Source organism: Falco biarmicus, chromosome 2 (assembly GCF_023638135.1).
Source record: "Falco biarmicus isolate bFalBia1 chromosome 2, bFalBia1.pri, whole genome shotgun sequence".
NCBI classification, from domain to species: Eukaryota; Metazoa; Chordata; class Aves; order Falconiformes; family Falconidae; genus Falco; species Falco biarmicus.
Genome location: NC_079289.1, coordinates 16,134,014 through 16,158,604, shown reverse-complemented (window position 1 = coordinate 16,158,604; position 24,591 = coordinate 16,134,014). Strand labels below are relative to the sequence as shown.

The 24,591-nt window shown below is 36.4% G+C and overlaps 1 protein-coding gene across 2 annotated transcripts in view; it reads right to left on the bottom strand.

Moving 5' to 3' along the window:
- Positions 1–12,170: 12,170 nt before the first annotated feature.
- Positions 12,171–24,591, bottom strand: part of DYNC2H1 (dynein cytoplasmic 2 heavy chain 1) — a 178,024-nt gene continuing 165,603 nt past the window's right edge. For both annotated transcript variants that reach the window (XM_056327288.1, XM_056327289.1), the window contains exons 88-89: positions 17,474–17,590; positions 12,171–12,740 (exon numbers count right to left, since the gene is read on the bottom strand). In XM_056327288.1, the coding sequence (XP_056183263.1) occupies positions 12,582–12,740; positions 17,474–17,590 (276 nt within the window). In that variant the 3' untranslated portion in view covers positions 12,171–12,581. The remainder of the gene's footprint in view (positions 12,741–17,473; positions 17,591–24,591) is intronic.

The window sequence follows — 24,591 nt, the reverse complement described above, 5'->3', positions numbered from 1 at the left end:
GCCTGCCTTTAGTCTTTGTTTATTTCTGTTCTGTTAAAAGGCTGGAGCTTGGCAGCTGTGGCAAAAAAGTGTCTGCCTGCTCTGGGCAGCTGGAACCCCTGGGAATGGAGGGGATCTTCCACCTTGGAAACAGCCAGACCTTTGTAGCTGGAGGAACCGTTTGGAGAGTGGGGCAGAGAAAGCAGACAGAGGGCAGGGACCCTGATACACCACCAGAAACTAGGCAGCCTCTGTAAAGAGCAAAGAGCAAAGCCCAGGTCTCCAGATTTGAAGGAAAGTCAATTTTCTTGACAGGTCCAGAGAAGACTGTGTGTTACTATTGCAAAATAATTGAGAATTTAAAGTTTCTTTTACCCTGAGCATTTTTGCAGAGAAAATAAGAATTTCTCTGCAAAACACCTACCTCTGAAGCAGTTCCATCTGTAGGTGGGAATGAAATGTGATCTGTTTAAAAATAACTTTAAAATGAAAAGGTATTTTAAAGGTAGATTTGAAGCCAATGTTGCTTTAAAGTAAAATTGCAAAAATAAGAAAGTATTGGCTTAATGGAACTTGGCTAACTCCCTTCATCTAATGAAAGGTGATGGGCAACCTCTAATGTTACAATATTTGGCTTATCTCGTCAATGAAGGAGCACCGGGATAGTGCTGTTCAACAGCATGTGAACCTTCTGGGAAGCAATTCACTTGAGTATGTGGACACCAACTGAAAATAAAAGATGATATGGTGGTACCTGAAACATTTTGACCACTTGATCATAAAAAAAAAAATCCAAAAAGAAAAAAAAAAAGGAAAAATATACTTCAGAATAAAAGAAAACTTAGCAAAATTAGTTTAAAATTATTAGATGGAAAATAGCTATTTCTTTTCTAAACCCCTCTGAAATTTTGTTTTGTTCAGGAAGAAATTATTAAGAGGGGATATCTTAAACATGTATGAAGTAAAGAATCTAGAAAGAAAATTCCAGTTCCTCACAAGCATCTCTTGGGCTCAAAATTTCAGACGACTCAAAGGTTTGTACATACATATATATGCATTACAGGAGCATTCACGGATATACTACTTAACACAGGATCCCCTGGAAAGGGAATTAAATCTTTGGAAAAACTAAGACAACCTTTAGTTTGTAGGAAAGAGAAGGAAACTTAAACAGCTTTACTGTATTCCTTTTGCCTATTGCTGGGTACACTACCATATTTTAATAATATTTCATAGTGGGCACTGGTCAACAGTGGTGTCATATGGATCGGTTGGCATAGTCCTGATCTAAACCAGCAGTTTTCACCTTCCATTCAAGACCTGATCGGGAGCTTCCTAAATTTGACTCATCTTTGCATAATTCTACTGCTTAAATATTTTCTGTATTGGAAGACAATTCTTCATCAAGTTGATATTTTTATTCTGTGGATTAAATTCTACTCTTCAAGGCAGCTGGCATGATGCCAGCGGCTGACTGGGTCTTCAGACTGCAATTGCATCACATTCGAGTAGTGAAGCACTCCCTATCATTCCTCAACAAGCACGGCACAGTCATTATTTGGGATTCCGCAAAATACGTTTTTTCTTCCATTTAATTTTTAGCTTTCTTTTTATTTATTTTTTTCTGGTTTATGAACAACTTTTTACTGGTTCCCACATTTCACTTCAATATTTGAAGTCTGCATCAGGTTTCTTGTACTTCAGTTTAGACTGGTTTCTGGTTTCACCAGTTTGGACCTTTTCATTTCCATCCAATGAAAGAGAATGAATTCAATGAATAGTAGAATAAAATACACTTCAGACATGTAGTTTGAACTATTTAAAAATGAGCTTTACATGGATTAATTACATTGGCTTCACAGACACATGACAGTATTTTTTACTCGCCTGTAGCAAAACAAATTTCACATCTCATCAGCTCATCCCCAGATGCAGCTTCATGCTAGGAAGTGATCAGCCTGAAGCCTTCAGGTCTGTTCATTGTTACTTCAGGAGTCCATCAGGAAGTGCAGGCAGGGCACTTTTATTCAGATTCATTCCTATGATTATGTTGTTGCTGCTCCAGGTGATTCAGGTGTGATACAGTCCGTTCTTTTATATGCGCTGGATCATAAGTGCCAAGATAAAAGATTCTTCATTCTCTCCTAACACTTCTTTAAGTTAATTTTCCCCTCATTTTAACTTACCTTAATGGCCAACCAGATGTCAAACGAGTAGGGAGGGAGGGAGGGAGGAAGGACACGTAGATCTCTCTTCTTACTTTAATGTATCTTGGCACCAATTATTTGACAAAACAGCAGTATCTGAAAAGTAAAAATTGGTTGTTTACCTCTTCACCACGTTTCAGTATGATCAATTATTTAACATCTGAGAGAGAGGCACAGAGGGTACACAGGTTAAGAGATAACCTACCCTTGGGGACAGCATGCCTGAATATAGTAAAAGCAGTAAAATTAACACAAACTTCTCCCTGAAGAAGTATGCTGTTGTACTGAAAAGTGACAGCAAATATCCTGGCCTGGGATTCCTGCTCTGGTGAAGATCATGAAGATAGGAAACTGAGATCCTCAGCTGCTGTAAAATAGCACAATACTACTCACTGTCTCCGTCTCTCTTGCTCTCAAGCTTTCTGTTCTACCAATTAATTACTTTTTCCCAACATTCTCCCAAATTCTCCCTGTACACTGTATCAAATCATTTTCCTGACTACACCAATAAGTTTAAAGCTCTTTTAAAAGTTAGTAAATTGTTCCTTGTAAAATAAGACTTGAAATCCATACTTTTAAAATAGTTGACTATCAAATTTTATTGGTTTACAATTTCAGTAAGTTTTGCAAACATAGAAAAAAGTTTTATGGAGGACTGTTAAAAAAAAAGTGAACTTTTTATTCCCCTAGAACCACAGCCCACTTAAACGGTGGGTTAGATGTCATACTGAGTAGTAAGGCAACATTATGCTTGACTTCCTTGAGTTCCTTTAAGACTCTTCGATGGGGACTATCTGCCCTGACAACTTGTGATTTACTAGTAATTTTCTCAGTTCCTTCTAAAACTTCTTATTTGGATGGGTGAATTTAAGATGATCCCTAAGGTTTCATCCCTTAATTAAGAAAAGGAGAGAGAGAGAGAGAAATCAGTGTGGGAACATCCCTCAGCTTTTCTGAAACAAATACTGATGTAAAGAATTTACGTTTGTGTTGTGGTCTTATCTTCCCCAAGTACTCCTTTTACACTCCAGTCATCCAATAACCCAATACTCTCCTTGGCAGGCATCCTGCTTCTGATGTGTTCAGAACATTTATTTTTGGTTTTATTGCCTTAAGTGAGGTTCTTCTAAATTGTTTTTGGCCTGCCTTATTATGGTTTTACATTTAATTCATCCATTTATTCTGTGAACTACTTCATTTTCCATTGACTTATCCCTGAACTTACTGATAGCTTATGAGGCAGCAGTAAAACCGAAGGACTTGCAGGTCATTTCTATATGCACAAAGTAGAAAAAGCAGAGTGACATTATTTTCTTACTGTAATTTATACACTTTGCTTGGAACAATAAACATGTAACTAATCTGTCATCCTTTTGTTCAGAGATAGAAGCATAGTATAATTCATCTTAGAGGAGACCCTGGGAGGTCCCCAACAGCAGGGTCAGCACTGAGGTCAGAACAGTCTGCTCAGGATTTTTGTTCAGTCAAGTTTTCAAAACTCCAAGCATGGCAACTGCACAACCTCTCTGGGCAACCTGTGCTGCTGCCTGACTGTCCTCATGATGAAAATATTTTTCCCTCTATACAGTTACAACATCCCCTGTCCCCTGTCCTCCTGTCATGGAACTTGATAACCTCCTTGTAGTCAATGGCAAGCTGCTAATATGTCCCTCCCAGCAAAACTGTCGCTTCTCCAGGCTGAATGAGTCCAGTTCCTTAAGCCTCTTCCCCTAAGGCATGTGGTCTAGCCCTTTGAGCATCTTGGTGGCCTCCACTGAACTGTCTCAAGGTTTCCAATATCTTTCTTATATTGGACAACTCAGAACTGTCCAGTCATTCTTGAACTAAGCATTCCTCTCTTGCCTCTGCAAACTGCTGGCTTCTGCCACTCTCTTTCAACAGTCAACCACAATTTTTGGTGTCTGAATGCTGTTCCCTTTCTCCCAATGCAGCTTCTAAGTATTCCACAATCTTAGCCAAAAAGAGCCATGGAATTTATGGCTATGTCTAAACTATGGGAGCTACTAGTGTGTCCAAGTTATGTTGTCAACATTCCTTTTTAATGAGAGAGATGGATTGTGCATCAGGCACTCTCTCTCATCCTGATTTCTGCAGGAAAAAGCAAGGAACACGTGGACAGTGAGTTGCTATATGATGTAGTTCAGTGGATTAGTGTAGGTACTACCCATATGATGTGAAAGGGAGTGGGGACTGTTATTCCCCCTGTGTGCAGCTGCTGAAAGTACAACTCCAAAAGGTCTAAAGAATAAAAACGTCAAAACAGGACGTTAACTACTTACTAACATCCCTGTAAAGCTTTGCAAAGCAGTCATGGCATTGTTTCCTGGTTTTATTTCAAAATTTTAATCATAGCTTTAAGGTGTGACCGCCAAAAGTGAAGTGCCTTCCCCAGACAATCCTACTGATGAGTCTGTTTCCCTTTTATTGTGAAGGGCACAAAAGCAATGATCACACTTTCTTAGGAGCTCACATGTTCCTGCTAATTCTTCACAGAACTCTGACTACAAGAGGAATTATTCGTGCAAGAGGATCTTTCTTTAGTGCAAATGTCATTTTCAACAACAAAGAACTAATTAGGGCATTTAATCTGATGCCAAAAGCAAAAGTGTAATCTCTCCTTCCCATGTTGTTTTGTGAGGATGGTGTTTCAGGAAGTCCAGTGAAGTCACTCCTAGAGAAAGGGCCTGAGGGAAAAGTTCCTAGGTCCTCTACAAAGAGGAGAAAGAAAAACTGGAAGCAAAAGATTAGAAAAGAGTAAGAGGTGATTTCATGTAGATGATACTGGAACGGAATTGGCCAGTGTCTGTTTTCATTTAAACTCCATTGAATCAGTAACAGATCACTGTGCTCTTTATGATACATACGACTTTTGCTCCTTCGTGTCCTTGCATCCCATCCCCTCCTTAACTCATCAGGACATTCTTCCCAGTGTTGATGTAACCATGAGTGAAGCTCCTCTTTCACAGGACGTAGGCTACATGTCCTAGTGCTTTACATTGTGTTCAAAGTGATGAACAAAAGCTGTTTCTGGATAGATGAAAGTCAAATATGTGCTTACAAGGGACATTTTGTGTTGTCCAAATGCCTGACAGTTCCTTCCAATAAGGAAAGTTCACACTGAAAAAATCTCATCTACAAACATTTTTTTCTTGAGTATACTTTGAAAATGCTGAAATTAGAGTAAATATTGGTTGGCTTTTGACTTCCAGTTTTCTGGCTTTTTCTCTGACATTTTTCTCGTGATTTGTAGAAGTTATTTTTATAGATGCCAACTATTAGAGCAAGTCACGCAAACTGTATATATAACTAAAGTGCTGTCTTCACAGTATCAGTGAGATGTTTGCTGTATCTTTATTATGTTGGAAATGTACTGGAGTCCAAACATCCTTTTAAATTCCAATTTACTAAGTTTTTTTCCAATTTTTTATATGCAATTTTCTTACAAAAATCAGAAGAAAAGTATTTCAAAGCCAAATCACTAAGAACAAGATGGAGTGGACAGGGCAGTATCAGCAAATGATACTGGGATTTTCACTCATTTCATCCTTATTGGAACCCAAAGGATAGAAACATCACCTCCGAGACCCACCTACAATGAACTTGAAGGCTCAGTTATTTACTGGACGCTTGTCTTCCCTAAAATGGGTTTCCTGTTCTCACATCACAGTGTTCCTGATACTAGTAGCTTAAACGGCTCCTCTTTGCTTCCAGCCATTCCACAGGATTACACAAACACAGAACAGCTGAGGCTGGAAAGCACCCCTGGAGATCATCTAGTCTTACCCCACTTCTCAAAGCATAGTCATCTAGAGCACACTGCTAAGGACTGTGTCCAGTTGGGTTTTGAATATCTCCAATGATGAGACTTCACAACTTCTCTGGGCAGCGAGTGCCCATGCTTGGTCACCCTTAAGAGAAAAGAAAAAATTTATTATATTTAAATGAAATTTCACGCGTTTCAGTTTGTGCCCATCATCTCTTTTTCTTTCACTGAGCAACACTGAGAAGAGTCTGACTCCATTTTCTTTACTCCCCCTCATCAAATATTTATAGACACTGATATAACCCCCCTGAAGCTTCTCTTCTGCATGCTGAACAGTCCCTGCTCTCACACCATCTCCTTGCGTGTCAGATGCTCCAGTCCCTTCATGGTCCTTCTCTGGACTTGCTCCAGTATGCCCAGGTCTCTCTTGTACTGGGTAGCCCAGCACTGGACAGTGAAGTCCAGATGTGTCTCACCAATACCGAGCAGAGAAGGGTCACCTGCTTTGACCTGCTGGCCACGCTCTGCCTGATGCAGGCCAGGAAGCTGTTGGCCTTCCATGATGCAAGGGTATACTCCTCCTCACTGTTCCTTCCTCCCGTGCAGACACTGAAGATGTACAAAAATAACTGCAAACAGGCCAAAGTGGTGAGTCAATACCTCACCTACTTCTAGAACCAAGGCATGTCCAAGTACTGAGACATCCACTTGGTGAATCACTTATTTCTAAAAAGAACTACGTCACAAGGAACTGTAAGCATTTTTTAAAGACATAGCTGCTTATTCAGCACTGCTGATAAGAAAATTTCCTTCGGAACTGGCAGTTGATGCAATGTTACAGACACTATAAATTACCTTTACCTCCCAAACCCCCCTAGCTTTCGGTGCCAGTCTCTCACGCGGGTCTAGCCCACAGTGCCATCTAGTGGCAGAGCTGGATATGACCATGTCCATCACAAAAGCGCCCCTAGCCATCCACACTGCTCAGCAATCTCAGTAGAGATAAAATTGTATGAAACACCCTCTTATGCTTGGAAATAGTACCATGTAGGACAGCATGAGAAGAACTCACCTTGTCAGGGCCTGAGAGGAGTTAGACAGCCCTGACGATGAAATTGCCTATCCAGTATGCTTCATAAGGATGATTACTAATTACTTTTCCCAAAGATGACCCGTTCTCTGCTGCTCTGGAAAAAATAAGTGAATCTAACCGGGCAGAGTTACAAGAAACATTTCTTAAACACTTTTTGAAGACAACCAGGAGAGCCTGCTTTCTTACAAGATGCAAAACCAGCAGTAATTCTGACACAGTCTTCTTTAGAAACTGTTTCCAGAATATCTGACATTCATCTCGGGCATCTGATTATTGCTGTTTAGGTAAATTTACAGGATCACCAAACCAGAATGAACACTGGACAGTATATTCACACTGTACTCAAATTATATGTGCTCCCAGTTAATTTATGTGTTGAACAAGAACACAGTAATGTGGATGGTTTTGATGACAAAAAAGTAGAATAGTAACGTAACACAGAATGAATACCCAAATTCTTGCATTGACTAGCTTCACATATCTACAATGTCAATCTAGAATCAGCCTGTGCAAAGATTTTTGGATATTCTATTGTGATTCTTTATACATTATAAAGTGGTCAAATAAATTAAAACACATGAATTTAAATTTAAAGAAAGGAAAAAACCCACCCCAACTTCCACAAAGATCATACCCACGAACTATTCCTCAGGCAAACTGCAGTCCATATTAACAGCAATTACTGTTGTGAAGCTGTTCAAATAAGTAACACCGACTTTATTCTTTGACTTTCTAAAACACGTTAGTGAAATGTCTTTCTGATTGTATCAAACCTACTGAAAGTGAAAAAAACCCTGTCCTATTGCTTTCTAGGCATCTTACATTGAAGGTCATGAGAACTAGAAATAAGAAATCTAGATTGCAGAGAGGCATTTCTTGAAACATGTCAATTTAGTGAGCTCTGCTATAAGCAGCTTCAGTGGTTGAAATGAAAAGAATCTACAGGGAATGGTGCTGAGTTATGCAGCCTCACACTCAGAAGGCAACGTGCTGCGTTGAAGGAGGATGGCCTCTCAAGCAGCACAGTTTCCAAAGAAGCTTCTAATATGTGAAGAACTCAAGTGCACTCATGAAGTTGTACACCTTCGCAGGAGAATGCAGCATAAGGACTCACAACTTGTTTTCTCAGATGTGAACTACTCTTTATATGTCTTCAGACTCTTCTACGTCTAGTTGCTTATTCACACCTTTTGCTTTCAAAGGATTAAAAAATGTAAAAATTGAAAGTATTAAAATGTTTATGTAAACTTTCATACAAGAATTTCTAGCCCTAGTCAAGCCTGCATATTTTTAGTATGGTAATTGATATTAAGTATAATTTACGTAAACTCATTTTTGTTGGCAAAAGACAGTCAGCTTAAGAGGTCTTATAATGATTTAAATCTGATGCTTTTGAGCATGGAGTTCAGTTTTTTTACCCCCTTCAGCTCTAACAATTATCTAGCTGTTTTGGAGAGATCACTGCTCTTCTAAGTAATGTTCTCTGAAAGCTGAAATAAAGAAATGGAGGAGGAAAGACTAAATCTGCATAACCAGTTCCATTTGTACTCAGCATAACTTAGATCCCTTCCACTGCAGCATTTGGATTTCAGTGAAATTGTAAAAATATTCTGGAAAAAAACCCAACTTAAACAATTTGAGGTATTCTATCACAATCATAGGTTATGTTTCTGAAATGTAGTTTATCTCAAATGACAACTAAAAGTGAGTCTGACTCTTCAACAAACATGTGTTCTTCTGTTTTGGAACGCAGTACACTTGCCCTGTGACAGTACACTTGCTGTGAACTTGCTACATGCACCAAACAGCACATCTTTGGGACAAGAGATGACAGCATCAATAGTTGGCAAGTACTTGACTGCTATAAAGTGTAAAAGGAAGAAATTGTTACTTTTTAATTATAAAGTAAAGGCATTTGTAAAAAAAATAATACTATTTTAAACACTCAAGATATTACTGCACAAAGGTAATTATTTTCAAAGGTTTTGTTATTCTTTAAAGCTTTTTCACTTTGTATTCTTTCACTTTGATTTCTATTGATAACAATTTGCACTTGATCAATATTTCTCAAGCCTTCAAAAGAGGGGGTTTACAGGGTAGTAATGTGTGTTTTCTGAGATCTCTTTATAAAATATATAATTTATATATATATATATATATATGTATATATATTATTTTTTTCCAAGTTCCTATGCCCTTGAAACTGAATTGCAGAACAGACTTGTTAAAATGCTAGTTAGACCATTAAGGTGTTTTTGATGTTTTTATTTCTTATGTTTCCTGATTCATAGTTCTGAATGGCCTATGCTTGTGATACAGCTGCACTTTGGTGGTAATAAACACTACAGTTCTGTCTTTTACTACCAAAAATATAATTCCTATGATATACAGTAGTAGTTACCTATAGTATCTTTCATTTAGATTACAACACTGTGTAGAAAGAAAGCATACTCTACAATGAATACAGCCAATAAATATCAATAAAAACATGACAAGTAATCTCTTTTTCCTCTTTAGGTCACCTGGGAGCCTTCTAAAATATCAGGGTTATGACTAGAGTCATGAGAAGGAAAGATCAGTGAATCACTTATTTTGACTAAGTATCAAACACACTGCTTAATACACTGGGAACACAACGTACAGCTCTCAAGTTTTTTATGATGATAATATTATGTCATTAAAAATCTACTGGATTTCAAGCTCTCAAACTACCTTGAGATTTACTTCAATCATTTTTTTATCCCATGCTAAAAAAAATGAGCACATCAAAGCCACCTAGGAAGAGAGCACCTTCTACATTTGTAATGTAGAACAGTCTAGATGAGCTCCCAAAGGACTTCTGCCCAAACAAAATTACAATTCAATGCTCTAGTTATAGCTAAACATTAAGAAGTTGGTTTTTTTCTTATCATTCATGGAAGGACTCAGAAAGAGCAGAAGCAAGCAGACAAGTTTGGTAATGTGGAAGGGCTCTAAACCAAGAGGTGAACCAAACAAAAGGGGATTTAATCAACGTGGCTAACAGTACTTTCTACTCACAAAAAGAAGGCTCCCTGACAGGAATACATGAATCCATGTCCTGAAGGCAAAACTCTTGATGGTGAGAGCTGAGAAATATTCTGCAATTCTGTATGTGAGGCAGTAGGAGGTGACAGATACAAGAGGTAATAAACCTCCAGAGCAGAGACAGGCCAGTTCTGATTTAAGATTAGGATATAGAGAAGTTATTAGTAAGAAATCGAATCAGTTCCTGACCCTGAAATAGAAATAAAGATAGTGTGGTAGGTCTGGAGGAGTCTGTTATATCTGCATTTTGTGATAAAGTCAGTATCTGTATATGAATAGAACCAGTAAAGACTTCCTGACTAAATATATAAAAAGAAGAGACTTGAAACCAGTGGCTCTAAATAATATTCATATTTACACTTGGCAGGATGGAAGGCATCTTTGAAGCTTACAATCAGGACAGGAAAAAAACCCTATCCATATCAAAACATGAAAATCCTTACAACATTCTACTAGTGTTTTATGTCAGGGTTTCTACAACCCATTACAGTAGATTTTTATTTCCCGTAACAAGCAAGACCGGTCAAACCCTCCTGCTACCTTTCTGGTTTCTACTTTCTATGCAAGATAGGTTAAAACATGATATCTATTTTCCAGACATTTTTCCCCTAAGGTAGTTATCTGAATATCTGTATTTCTCTACCTGTCCGCAAAAAAGAAGCTGGAATAGTAGTAGCCAGTAGATCCCTCAGTTGTGAGAAATACAGAAGCTAAAAGGCAATCTGCTTTATGGAAGCATGCTGGATCCGAAAGGGAAGGTTGCAACATGGTCTTTAAAATGTGGCTAAGGGAATTGAAAGCACAGTTGCCCTCAGTAAAACTTGTTTCCTCTTCCAGTGTTGTCTTAACAAGAAAACCTAGTATGACAGATTACTTTCTCTGGAAAAGTCATGCTTTTTATCCTCACAGAACTTGTACATGCATTTATACGAATGCTTTCTGTTCTGTTGAAACTTTGCCATTTTCTTCCGAAATTTCTTCACAGACAACTGTTTTCCAAATTTGCTACATTTTTATTCTTCATGTATCAAGAAAGATGAGACAATTATCTGAAAAGTATCCAGTATCTCTATTCTGCTTTTAGATAGGATTCAATTTGAAAAATGTACGTGCATTCGTATCAATTATTTTAGAACATCTTTCTATTACAAGAAAAACTGAAATGGGAAACCTTCCAAATAGAAGACATAAGACTAGGTTTAAGGGATGAACAATATAGTGGAACAGAGGAAAAGACTTCCTTCAGGATGCTAACCTGGAGATGTGGTTAATCTTTTCTCTGCTTTCCTTCTCCCTCCCTCAAACCACCCGTGAAAAATAGCAAGCAAGTGAAATATAGCCTTAATTTAAATACTACTTTAAAATAAACATAAAATCTATCCAAGATATCACAGCCAAGACATTTATTTTGCTTTCTAAGCACACCAAGAAAGTGTTTTTATTCTTTAGGCTTTTAAAAATATCTCAATGAGGTGACTCTGTAATTGCTGTTCAAAATTAAACATTTTCAGTTCTTATGCTGAGACTTCGTTATTCTTCAGTAATGATGCTTCCTGCTGGATTTTCGGTTTCCTGCTTCTTTTGGGAGTCTTAACTGCACGCCAAAGCTACAGCAGCATCCCAACATGATACATCATGAATCAGTGAAATCTAACTTGAGTATCCTGCACTAAGAATAAGACTCCAGGGGTCATTTCACATCACAGACCAAAAGCATTGTTATATCCCGTTGTTAATCACTTAACAACTGGGTGAAACCCATTTACGTTTGTTTAAAGAATTGTCTATCTCCGGCATTTATGTGCACATTCTTACTGGAATTCAGTACAGTTTCAAAAAATTTTTTTGTCAGGAACTTCTAGATAACAGCCATGATGGTAGTCTATCTGAACTTGTAACTCCACATTAAGTTTATGAAGCTCCTATTATTGAAAAGAAATACAAAGAAATATGATTACAAGTAAGACATCATTAAAACAGACTGAAATATTTATCATGATTTTTATATTCAAGTAAAACACTCCATTTCAATTACAACAGGTAAGTTTTATCATTTTATTTTATTAAGTAATAGAGGCATAAGAACAACAGTTCAAAAAGGATAATGAAACTAACCGATTAAAGAAAAAGCACTGACTTTGATTTTATATTCAATATTTATGGGCAAAACAGAAGAGATTTCAGCAATTTTGAGAAAGAAATACAGCACTTTACAATCTAAAGCAACAGTTTGCTGAATAGTGCCATGTTAACTTTTACAATATCCCACAAAGATACTATGAAGGTCTATTCAAATAGAATTAATTTTATATATCTTAAAAAAATAAATGGGAATTTATAAACTGTTTTTTTTAAAAACGTTTAAGGAAAGAATCTAAAGTTTTCTTTTAATAAGAAACAACCGAGATGTTGAAATGGTTAACTTCAAGAGTTAATTTAATGCAGTTTCAAGTTACTGATTTTTTAAAAATAAAGCAGCACCACATTGGATCCACTGGTCTTGGTTTCCTCCACAAGGTACATCAATATTTGTCACCACACGATCTCTCTCCATGCTAGCGTAGACTGGTAACGATATGCATTCCTCTGGAGAATATGGACCATATGCGCTCTGCCAACAAACAAGTACTTCGTTATCACTTAAGCAGAAAATGAAGCATGAGGAAGGAATAATCTCCAGTGATACGGTATCTGAAGGTAGATCCTAAGACACAGTTTAGACACCGCATGCTTGAACAGGTAACTCTTGGCCCAGGCTACAAAGAAGACGGATTACTAACAAAGCAGACTTCAGAAAATTTGTTATATTACTCCATAAGTAAGCCTCTACTTTTTCCCTCCAGTTTGTTAAACTGAAAACACAAGACACTATATAATAGGGGTGATCCTATGAACTACACACCAAAACCTTCATTCAGCTAAAACCCCCCAAAACTACATGTCGAAAGCTTCTGCAAACCAGGGGCAAGGGAAGTGCTGAACAGTTCCCAGAGAGGAGAAGTGACCTGTACCGCAGGGGCAGGCTGGAGCCCTGGGGCAGGCAGTGCTCAGCATGCCCTCCCTGCCGCACGACCCTGCTGCTCCTCCTGTGCCGCAGCCCCAGCTGCAACCTGCGTCTGGGATACTGGCAAGTGGGGTACTGCAGGAACCACGCCAAAGAAAAAAATCTTACCCCACACTTACCAGGCTACTTTATGGATTTAAACAGTGATTTCTAACGTAGGTGACTCCAAATATTAAAATTGTTCTCTGATACAGAGAAAGCTACTATACCGTACATTAGAGCCTCACAGGGTCCCCCCTTAATGCAGGATATTAAGAGGAACTCAGCATTAACCACAATTTAGTTAGACCAGGACTTAAAAAGCCCCAGTTCCCTAATACTTCCCATATACTTCTAGCACTTCAAGACATGCAATCATATGTAAAAAGCTATATTATTAGTAAACAAATAAGTAGGTTTGATGACTTTTTTATGTTTGGTTTTTTTTAATTATTGTTTTTATATGCCTTTTATACTAATACTGATCACAGTCCCAATTGGGTTTCTTTGCCCCTTCTGGAAAACAGGACATTTCCATTAAGTGCTTAAATAGGAAATTCTCAAGTTAACTTTAAGGATTCAGATTTGAACTGAGTGCTTTGAACTTCCAGCTGAATTAATTTAGTTTGTATTTTTCTACACATGTACCTTTCTACTGCACAGTATTAGCAGTACTACTACTACAAATTACAATTGCATTGTAAACGCTGCTCAGGGAAGGCCCTTGGTTGGAACCATGGTTTTACCTCTCAGTCCGTATCCTGATGGGCAAGCAATGCTCTAGCCTGAGCACAGTAATCGCTCCTCTCTGTACTACAGTGTGTGCCTTGGACGTAGCTCCCTTCTAGGGCTTTGCACAGGGCATTGTCCCTATGTATGGCTATAGAACTGAGCTCAGACTCAGTCTAGACTCCTTAGAGCAGGTAATTTGGGTTTCAACCCATGATGTATTTATTGCGTGTAAATAATCTGGGGTTTGATTCAATTGATTTATTTTAAGCATGTTTTCTGTCACACTCAAAATATCCCTTTCTCTCAAGAGGAAAATGTCAGAAGATTTTCATGAAACAACAAACCAGCTCACTTGTCAGAAAGGAATTTGAAACAAAAACAGGGGTCTTTTTAATGCAAATCACATCAAATGTGAGTTAGGGAAGCTTCAATATTAGAAAATAACTGAAAACAGGAAAAAGGGAACATGCAAACAATAACTGTTTCAAGCACTTTGCCTTGTAATATCAAGTGTAAGCCATTTCTGAAGAATTTTGTTGTTCCTTTTGAAAATCAGCTTCCCATGTCTTTTGACCATCAGTGTTTAAATCCTTGCAGAAGGCCTGTGCACTCTACAAGTTGTATAGAACAACTTAATAATCACAAGTATGTCATCAGAACTCAGCTGTTCTCAGAAGGATTATATTTATTATCCCTTGGTTAACCCTACTGAAGAAGACAAAATGCTGGCCAATCTGTAAGGGAACTGTCAGTCAGAGAATTTAAGTTTTGCCAAAGCTGAGAGGCCAAAAGTTGGCCAGTTTGCTTTCAAGGACCTCTTTTTACACCTTTTTGGGTCAAATTAGCTGTTCTCACATCTTTCCCAACCCCACTGATGCTTTAAGGAATCACATTATTTCAGGGTTAAAACCATTCTGTGGAAGTCTTTTTGAACCACAAATCCTTATGTCCTTGGCTTGCGTACAGTCCAAAAACTCTCTTTGCCTAGACTGCCTCACACACAGCTCCACCCCCCTTAGTGACATCCTTCACAGCTTGGGATCTATCAGTGGATCAAAACTGTAAAGGATCTTCACAGGTTAATGAGAATAAGCATCATGTTAGTAGCTCAAAATACTCCAATTTGAGCACTGCAGCATTTTGAGGGGGTTCTCAGAGAAATCCTACATTTTTTGGGTTGGCTTCCCCCTGCACGCACACACAGACTCATAGACAGACAGACACACACACACACAAGAATTCATTTTATTTTACTTTGGTTGAAAATGACGTCAAAGCATTACATTATAAATATACAGATTTTTGCTCACTAGATTTCCTAAGAGATATTTGTGGGGAAAAGAAAACAAATTAAAAACCTGAGAATCATAAGATAATATGTTCTACTTGATGCACTCTTCTCCTAAGGAGAGGAGAATGAGATAAGGGAAGTGCATAATGTCCCGACTCTGCCTTGCTTTCTGAGTACAGCGTTTGATTTTGGTCAATTTTTACAGTGAAGCTCATAGCAAAACAACTTAAGAGCAGAAAAATTCAGAAATGCTCTCCTTAGAGATACTATATATTTTAAATCGGGGCAGCTGACAAGTTTTAGTTTGCATTTGAAAATAATTATATTTTTTCCAACACAAAGATTTCAGTTGCTATTCATTTCGAATATGAAGTTAATTGGAAGAAGTTTAATTCCCTGATCATTGAACTATCTCACTTCTATGTTTTATAAAGCTCTCTGCTGATGTCACATATAACTTGCCAATCTTACCTTTGAAATGTAAAGAACATAGACTCATTCAGAAAAAACACTTAAGAATCTGTTTTGTCTCTAACACATGATGAATGTTTTTCAGGGCAAAGAGAGGATTACTTAGCAGTCCTGATTTTCAGTGTGTGTAAGATAAGCATTTGGTGCTACCATGTAAAACTGTGTATATTACCATCCTTCCCCACCCACCACTGAGTCTATATATTAAAGATGTTTGGCAATTCAGTGTTTATCGCATGCATCACTTTTCAAGTAAACTAGAAATTATTTCTCTGAACAAAACAAATCTTGTAAAATACTAAAGAGCTGGAAAAAAAATCTCACTGGTCAACTTTGTAATACATTTTGCAGTGGTTTGGTGGTGGGGTTTATTTATTTATTTATTTGCAGTATTTTCTTAACTATCAAAGCTGGGAGCAGTAGTACAGATGCCAGCTAGTATTTACTTGAGTGTTCAAAGCCTTAATCTTGACCACTATACTCCTAATGCTGCACTATAATATAATGCTATACTTCCAGTGCTACAAATAAAAATGGGGGGGGGGGGGGGGGGGGAAGAGTGATACAGTAGTGTGTTAGCAATCCTTGCACAACATCTATCACAATATACCACAGATCTCATGATTGCCATAATTTATTATAACAAATAAACTCAATTCTAACTGAAATTTCAACTACTTGGGTCCAGTGAATGTTTTAACATTCTTCGAACCAAATCTAGCCTTCTCAAAAGAACTCTGCAGAGTTCTCTACGTTGCCAAATCACAAACTCCTCCAGTTAATAAATTCATTTTCTTGATGAGTTAATGTCTACAGGACAGGATAAAAGGTGACATTATTTTTCATTTTTTATAAACCGATAATTTGAGATTTATTGTGATAAAGAAGTGGGAAAAACTGCATCCACACCTGTTTCTCATTGTCTACATTCACATTTGATTTTTGGTGTAAAATCTGTATGTGGGGGCTTTCTCACCTGTCTGTCCCAGAGTTAGAGGTCTAGGCTTTCTCTAGAGCCACATCTAGACAGACATTTATCCCAGTTAACCTTATGATGGGGTGGACTTCCTGAGATGCCTATCTTTTACTGAGACCAAAGAAGGAGCTAAGGCAACTAAGTCATACCAGGTAAAACTTTTAGACAGCTAAATTTAGATGAGATGAACTCTACCATAACCTTTCTTTTAGCTATAAGACTGTAAGCATATGAATTTGTAATTCATACACACTCTTGGATAAGTTCTATGCAACTTTTTCCTTTATTTTTCAGAGATTGCTATTATAATTTGAGAGAAGCAGTAAGAACTTGTACTGTTCAGATTACTTCACTTTCATCTTACATAGTTCTGCAAGCATTGGCATTTTTTTAAATTAGTGTAAGTAGGGGAAAGGCCTCCTTTGTGTACAGATCACATTATGTTTGCTATCCTTTTATTGCTGTTGCATTTAAATTTAATGTTTAAAATGCGAAAAAAATATATTCTAGGAAGAAACTCCCAAACTCATGTATATATTTACTAAATAAACTTTTGAAAATACGTTAATGTTTTTTAAAAGACAGGGAAGGAAAAGTATGAGTGAAATAAAGCCCTTGTTTTAATCTAAACAATAGTAGCTAACAAATATTGAGAAAATGATAGTAAGTTTGTTTTGCATAAAAGTAGTAACTGCTTTTCCTATTAAAGACAGGGGTTTTTATTTTGAAATGAGGAGGAAAACAGGTCAGCAATATCATACTGAAATGCTACTACACAGAAAAAAGCAAATTAAGGGTCTTGAAAGTTTAGGGCTTTTAATAATTTAGTACCTGTGGAATCCAGGCCATGTAACAAGGGAGAACAGATGACACACTGGGAGAATCATGCAGATTTTCTGAAAGTCGATTTCCATCAAAACTGCAACCTTCCAGTTGTAAGCCACTGATCTGCCATGGAAATATAAAATATTCAAACATATATAACAGACTTGAAATGTCAGTAATGATTACACTATGCTTTAATAAACACTGATCCTTTTACTGTGACCAAATTTTAAAAGAACAGGAAACTAATTATTGTAATGTTCTGTGTGAGAATAGGAAACATGATTTAAAAGCAAGATCTGGACCATGATTCAATGTGAACTTCCTCTGATTTGGATTCACATTATTTTAACTGTTAGAGAAAAATACCTGTAAATGTCATCATTTATGAAACTGCAGTTGCCTGGCATTAGACTAATGGAAATACAATAGCAACAGCCAAGTACACAATCATTACAATGTCAGAAGAGAACAATCACTGAAAATAAGCATGACTTTCTGCTTGGAAGTCTCAGCACAGCTTTCAAAGAATGGAATGCACAATTACACAGCTTCTGCAGTGGCAAACAAAATATATTGAAATAATACGAAAGAAGATTTTATTTAACATAACTCAAGACTTCTTACCTAAACTATTGTTTGGAAACATTAAATAAGAATCCCATATGCTTCTATATGTAACTACACAATGCTTATATGTAACGTGGTTTAAGTGCTTTTTTTTTTTAATTAAGTACTTTCAGCCTCAGAAATCAACATTCCTTTTTTTTCTTCACTGAAGATCTGCATATATTAATGACAATGATATCTGTTCTGGATTTCTTCCAAGTAAAATTTTCAGTATCTGTTGATCATTTTATTTTCCCAGTACAAATAATTATAGTTTGCCAGTATAAATAATAATAACGATAATAATAGTCAGTTTGGCCTGCTGCAGTGAGAACTTCAATTTCAGCAATAATAAAACTGAACTCAGTAATAACTTTCATGCACCTTTTCAAAAGGCTAAATCTTAAGCTGGAGAAGATGTCTAACAAGTTACAATCTGCAAATCATGTGCCTATTATATTATCATACTAAAGCCCTGAATTAAACACCTAATAACAGCCTAGGCTTTCACCAAACACAATGTTCATAAAGCAGCACTGGAACTAGGAAATGCAATGCTGTTGGAAACTGGATGAGTGACCACAAAACCAAAATGGAGAAAAGTACCATTTTCGAATACATTATCTCTTGCAAGAAATTTCTAAAAGTGTACTAAATTTTAAAAAGTGGTTAAAGTATGATGTTACAATGAAGACTGGTATCACAGAAGATGTAATGGAAATAAATTGTTCTAGGTAATTACAGTATTCTAAAATTATTTATTTGACAAGAAAAGTTGCAATTAAGCAGTAACACAAGGGAGGTTACTGTCATGCTCGAAAAGCAATGCTTTCTTCCAAAGTGTTGAGGTCTTTTTGTTAATACTCTACTAACTGTACAGTAGCTAAGTTTACATTTTGCATTTTTATTAACTAATTATTCCTTTGATTGTAGGCAGGCATTGCAATCTTCAAAAATTTGCTTCTCTGAAGTCATATTTCTGTTCTTACCCTGAGCTGAGGACTCTTAAAATGTGCAAGATGCGTATATACGTATCCTAACATGAAAAAAAGGTTATAAAAGATTGCATTTTAAAAAGCTACAGAAAACAGCTGTGTTTCTCCTTGAACAGACAATGACCAGAGAAGTGGCAACATTCTTCAAAGCAATATGTGCTCCATACAGACTAGGACTCACAGTAGAGCCTCCAAAACTGTGGATAACCTGAACCAAAACAACCCGAAATGGAAAGCTTAGAGTGGTATAACTTTAACTTCCACAAATTTTTATAACAAGGCCTCAGTGAAATGAATAGATTAAATTTTTCAGACTTTTGATTTGGAACTGCAAAAACTTTTTTTCTGCTTCAACCTCTTGTCAAAAGCTTAAGGTCTTTTCCTCATTATGAAAGTGTGACACTCCTCTCCCTACTCCTATTCCTTCTCCTGCCAAGTTTATTGTGATCTTTCCTTTAAATCTTCCCTAAGATTTTCAGGTCTGTTGCTTTTCAGGTACAGTGTTGACATTTGATATTTTATAGTGTTTCTTTTCAAACTCAAAATCTCTCCACATAGAGATATCTTGGAAAAAGATGGCTTTATCTAGTAAAAGAGAAGTTTGTGTGCCAGTCTTTAATGACAGCCTATACATATTCCAGTGCCACTTCTTCTGTCTTGCAAGAACAAAGAATATGAAGAAAAAAAATCATAAAAGGAACAAAGTCTTAATAATGATTATACTGAGGCTTCCCCACACACTCCTTCCTACTGCTCTCTGTTGTTAACATTGATACTTAAGACCTCAATTTATTATGTGCACAGGTCCTATATTACACTTTACCTCACTACACTTTTGATTGAATGCTTTCAAAGCTCTTACTTATCCCTATCACACAAATATTAGAAAGATTAATCTCATGTTCTTCTTTCTGCCCTTCCTGCACTCTACAGGGATTTTGCTATGGAGTTTAGTTTGATAAATATGAGAGTTTGGCAAAGTTATTAAGGAAAGACTGGTCTGATGAAAAGGTTTTAAATTTTATTGTTAGGGTGTTCAAAGGCCATCTTGAACATCTCTAAAAGAAGTGGGTTGCTATTGAAAAACCTCTTTTTCCTGCACCCACATTTCTTCTTTTGATAATGGTAGTTCCTTTGACATTATAGTTATGTAAAATAAGAACATCTGATCTTCTGGAAAACTTCAACCAATCACAGAAACTCCTTTAAAGATGAAGACCAAAATTTTTACTTTGATCCAGTATTAAAAGACACTGAAAAAAATAAAACACCAGAACAATGTACTTTCAGATACTGCTTGGCTGAGTACTCCCACAGCCATGTTCTCATTTCTCTGACAAACAGTGTAAAGAAATTACAACTAATACGAAGGCCACGGATTTCACAGTATGTATAATTAGCATGCATAGCATTTTTGCAACTCAGCTCAGACTAATGGCTGGAGTTAACCATGATATTTAGAAGTTTAATTCTTACAAGGTGTTTGGCATTTTGCAACTATTGTAATAGTTTAATTTCAAAAAAGCTATTGTTACACATTACAGATTATGTTTCTTTAAAATATATTTGTAGAAAGTGTGCTGATACCATGGTCCAAAGCATCTCTGTTTCCAAAATTTCAAATTCTCTGCAATTAATTTTTCCTTACTATTTAATGTCATAATTTCCCATGATATTATATAAACTATAGCAGACTTCAGGAAGTCATATTTTCACTTCATTACCTCAACAGGCCTCCCCCATTTATTTCTTTATATATCATGATGGAAGTATATTGTAAAAAAAGACCGCTTAGGATGCCTTATAATAGTATTTCTGTCAATTGCTGAGAGCATATCAATGTTGATATTATGTATTTGAATACAGTCATGCGATAAATTTTTGTTTTTCACTATTTATATAAAGCTCTACCAAAGCTCATAGCACTTACTACCCAGAAAGTTTCTTGCCATGTCTGTTCCTTTCTTTCACTCTTTTCTACAATAACCGAAAATGGCACGTGAAGAGGAATGACTACCTGCTTTTGTACTAAAGTACAATCAGTGCACAAAGCAAAGAGTTCTATGTGCATATCAGTATGTGATTATATTGCAACAGCCATACATTTTCAGTACCTTTCACTAAAGCAATCTGAAGCTGTATTAAAGAAGGTGTAATTTTATACAGACTGATTCTAAATTAAATATTCATCGCATCAGCCTAGGAGAGACCTACTTCACATCATATAACTAAACTATCACCTGAATTAACACCGATAATTTAACATTGGATTTGATAACCCACCCAGATTAAGGTATATTGTTGGCCTGATTGAGAGCTCCTCTGCCTACTTTGTAGTTACCTTGACAGTTCTAGCATTTCGTACTTCTGATTTACAGATGATCACGGGGTATATTATTTGAAATTTTTGGCACACAGATCATTCCAACTGTCTACAATTGCTGAAGCATGATGCCATTTTTTAAAAATACAGGAAGACTGAAAAAGCATTTTCATCATACAGATCATAATGAGATTTCCACCTTCTTTTTCTTATCAGAACAAATTCTAAGCCAGGAAAAACTTCTAAAATTAAAGGTAAGAAAAAAAAAATCTCAAAGAACATGTCTTCAAAACAGTCACTAACTGATAGTGTAACTAAGAAAGTTATAAAGTATGTGGTGAATCTTAGGTGTAAATTTAATGTTCATACATATTCCTAATTGTTCCAATCCTTCAATAAAGATATTCCATTTGAATAATTAAATATCCATTGATTCAGGGACTTGAGGACAACTCTGCCATATCCAAAAAAAGTGTCTCCCAATCATGTGAGTACAGAATCCAGTCTCTCAGTGGAAATAGTCACACAAAGTGAAATAGCACCATTAGCATAAATTCAGATAGATAAACATCAGAATACCATGATCTGGTTCTTGCAGGGGATGTGAGAAATCCAATTTTAAACCTGTAGTCTGAATCATGTGAAGAAGGACTATGCAGTATCAACAAATCAAATCTTCTGACAAAAATAAATCATATTTACCACTTCTACCAATTATTTTATCACAAATTGATAGTTTGAAGATCTATCTTATGTAAGAAGAGGGTGACTTAGCAAAGAGAAATGGATGCAGGTTCATGCCACTTTGATAATATAATCTGAAAACTGGAAGTCGCCAAGGAGGGGGAAAACAGTGGGATTGGGTATATCTCAGTGTATATTATAGACAAAGATGTATGATCGGGTAGGTTCTAAGCTGAAACATGATATATCATAATGAAAAGAAAATTTCCAAGGGAACTCAAAAACCTGTGACATACAGAAGTTATGTCTATGCATATATACTATTAAATAAATACATCAATAGATGCATACACAATAGGATGCCAAGAAACATTTTACATTTTTTTTTATTTATCATATTCTGCACACATCTGAAATGGAAACGGTTCTACTTTCATTTATGAACTGAATTTTTAAATGGGAAAAAATTCTTAGTAGCCTTATCTGTAGACAGAAGTATATTCAGCGAGGAAGTTACAGTTAAGCATAAGGCTGAGATACACGTCACACTTGTAGTGGCCCAGTTCACTGAGGATTGTATGTACTTAACTGGATTACGTGTAACCTAAGCCAGCAAAAGCAGACTTTTTTGCTACCACTTTCCACCTTTGTTTTACAACATCCTGTAGTGATCATACTTTGTTTTCTTCTATTTTACTCCTATGTAAGATTTTCTGTTCATGGATTAGACTTTCTATAAAAGAGATCTTCTTATAAGCACTGGTGCTTTTACACAATGATGACATAATCCTTAAGCAAGTATATAACTGGTGTTCTTCATAATAGCACTATATAATCTTAACATATTACTTGCATATATTCTGGAAAATCTTTAAATAACTCTTTCCCTGAGCCCTACAGCTCCACGACACCTGTTTATTTAAACTTCCAAAATGTGAGAGGTTTTAAAAAAAACAAAACCTTTTCCCTTTGGGTAATTGAGCAAAACTACTATGGCAGGACCATACCAATTGTAGATTTCCTCCTGTCAGTGGAGAAAGACAGATAACTCCTGAAAGCTGCTTAATGATGATTAGATGTTGAAATTAAATGAATAAGTATGTAAAGATGTTGTAACCTCTCATGAAAACTGTATAAATTACCTGACTTTTTCACTGAAAACTTCAGAGCTAGTTTGCCTGGTGCAAACCAGCTAGCTCCCCAATGTTGCACAAAATAAATACCTTTGCTGCTTAAAGCCAACAATTGGTCTCTGAGCAGTTACTTTGTGCCCTTTTGGCATCATTAACTCATTTTTACTCATTTAAGATCTGAATTGGTGCATGCCTTTCTTCATTGACAAAATGAGGCTGGTAAACTCCAGTTTCTAATTTGGGTATCTGAAGTCAAGCGGGATAAAACAGGGTCTCAGCTATCTCACCACAGAATGTGTTTAAGGAGTTATCTATTCTGCTGATTGATTTTTTTTTTTGAGACCCCTCTCAAAAGAGCTTTTCATTCTATAAGATTAGCCTGAATTCTTGAAACTGAACATACAATATTAACCTTACCAGTATTAAAATTCATATTGTTCATGTGAACCAAGCTTAACGTGAAATCCAGAGGATCTTTATCAAACAAGACATATTTTAGACGATGATTTTTCTGAATCACTGACATTTTTATGCTCTAGTTACAGTCCATGTGGTATTTAGCTTTACTAATGTGAAAGTTTCTCCCCCGTTCTCCATGAGCATGAGGAAGGAATCATGGAAAGGAATATAAATATTCAGCATGGCAAAGCATTCTACAGCCTTTCTGTACATCAAAGATTTAAAGGAGCAGGGAAGATGCTGATGAATACTTACTAATGCAGAATCACTGAATATTGTTTTTACTGAGGAAAGGATAATATTCAAATCAGGTGAGTAAACTTGTCAGGATTCTCACCTTTTGTTAAAAACAACCACTCACCTAACTGCTTCTACTACTCCTGTGGCAGAGAATAAATATGCTTTTCAAACAAAATTGTCCTTTTATTTTTGATTCCTCTTGGAACATAGGACTCATTCTTGTGAAGTAATAGAGAATATGTTAACCTTTTGGCCTACATATAACAGCGAGTGCTAACTAATATTACCAAAAATTACCACATAAATTTGCACATAACAAAGAATTGTAAGTTTCAATACACCTAACTGGAGTGTTGTTATAAAACTCTTTCCTCTAATAACCCTTTGTTTCTTTAGTTTCCAAGCAGCTATTTCAGTCTAGCAACTGTAAAATATTGTAATATTTTTTAGCACATGACAGTACCTACATGATTTTATTCATGCATGAAGTTCAGGTATTTCACATTAACTTCTGACATTTTTCAAAGACAGTAGGACGGTTTTGAAGAAGTCCAGGCTTCTAGGATCTGCAGCTGATAGTTAGCCTGCTAGAATGAGTGGTTTGAGATGTGAAACTCAATTTTGGCTCACTGCTATGAACATAGAATTCTTGGCTGAATTTGGAAGCTCAGAACATATGAT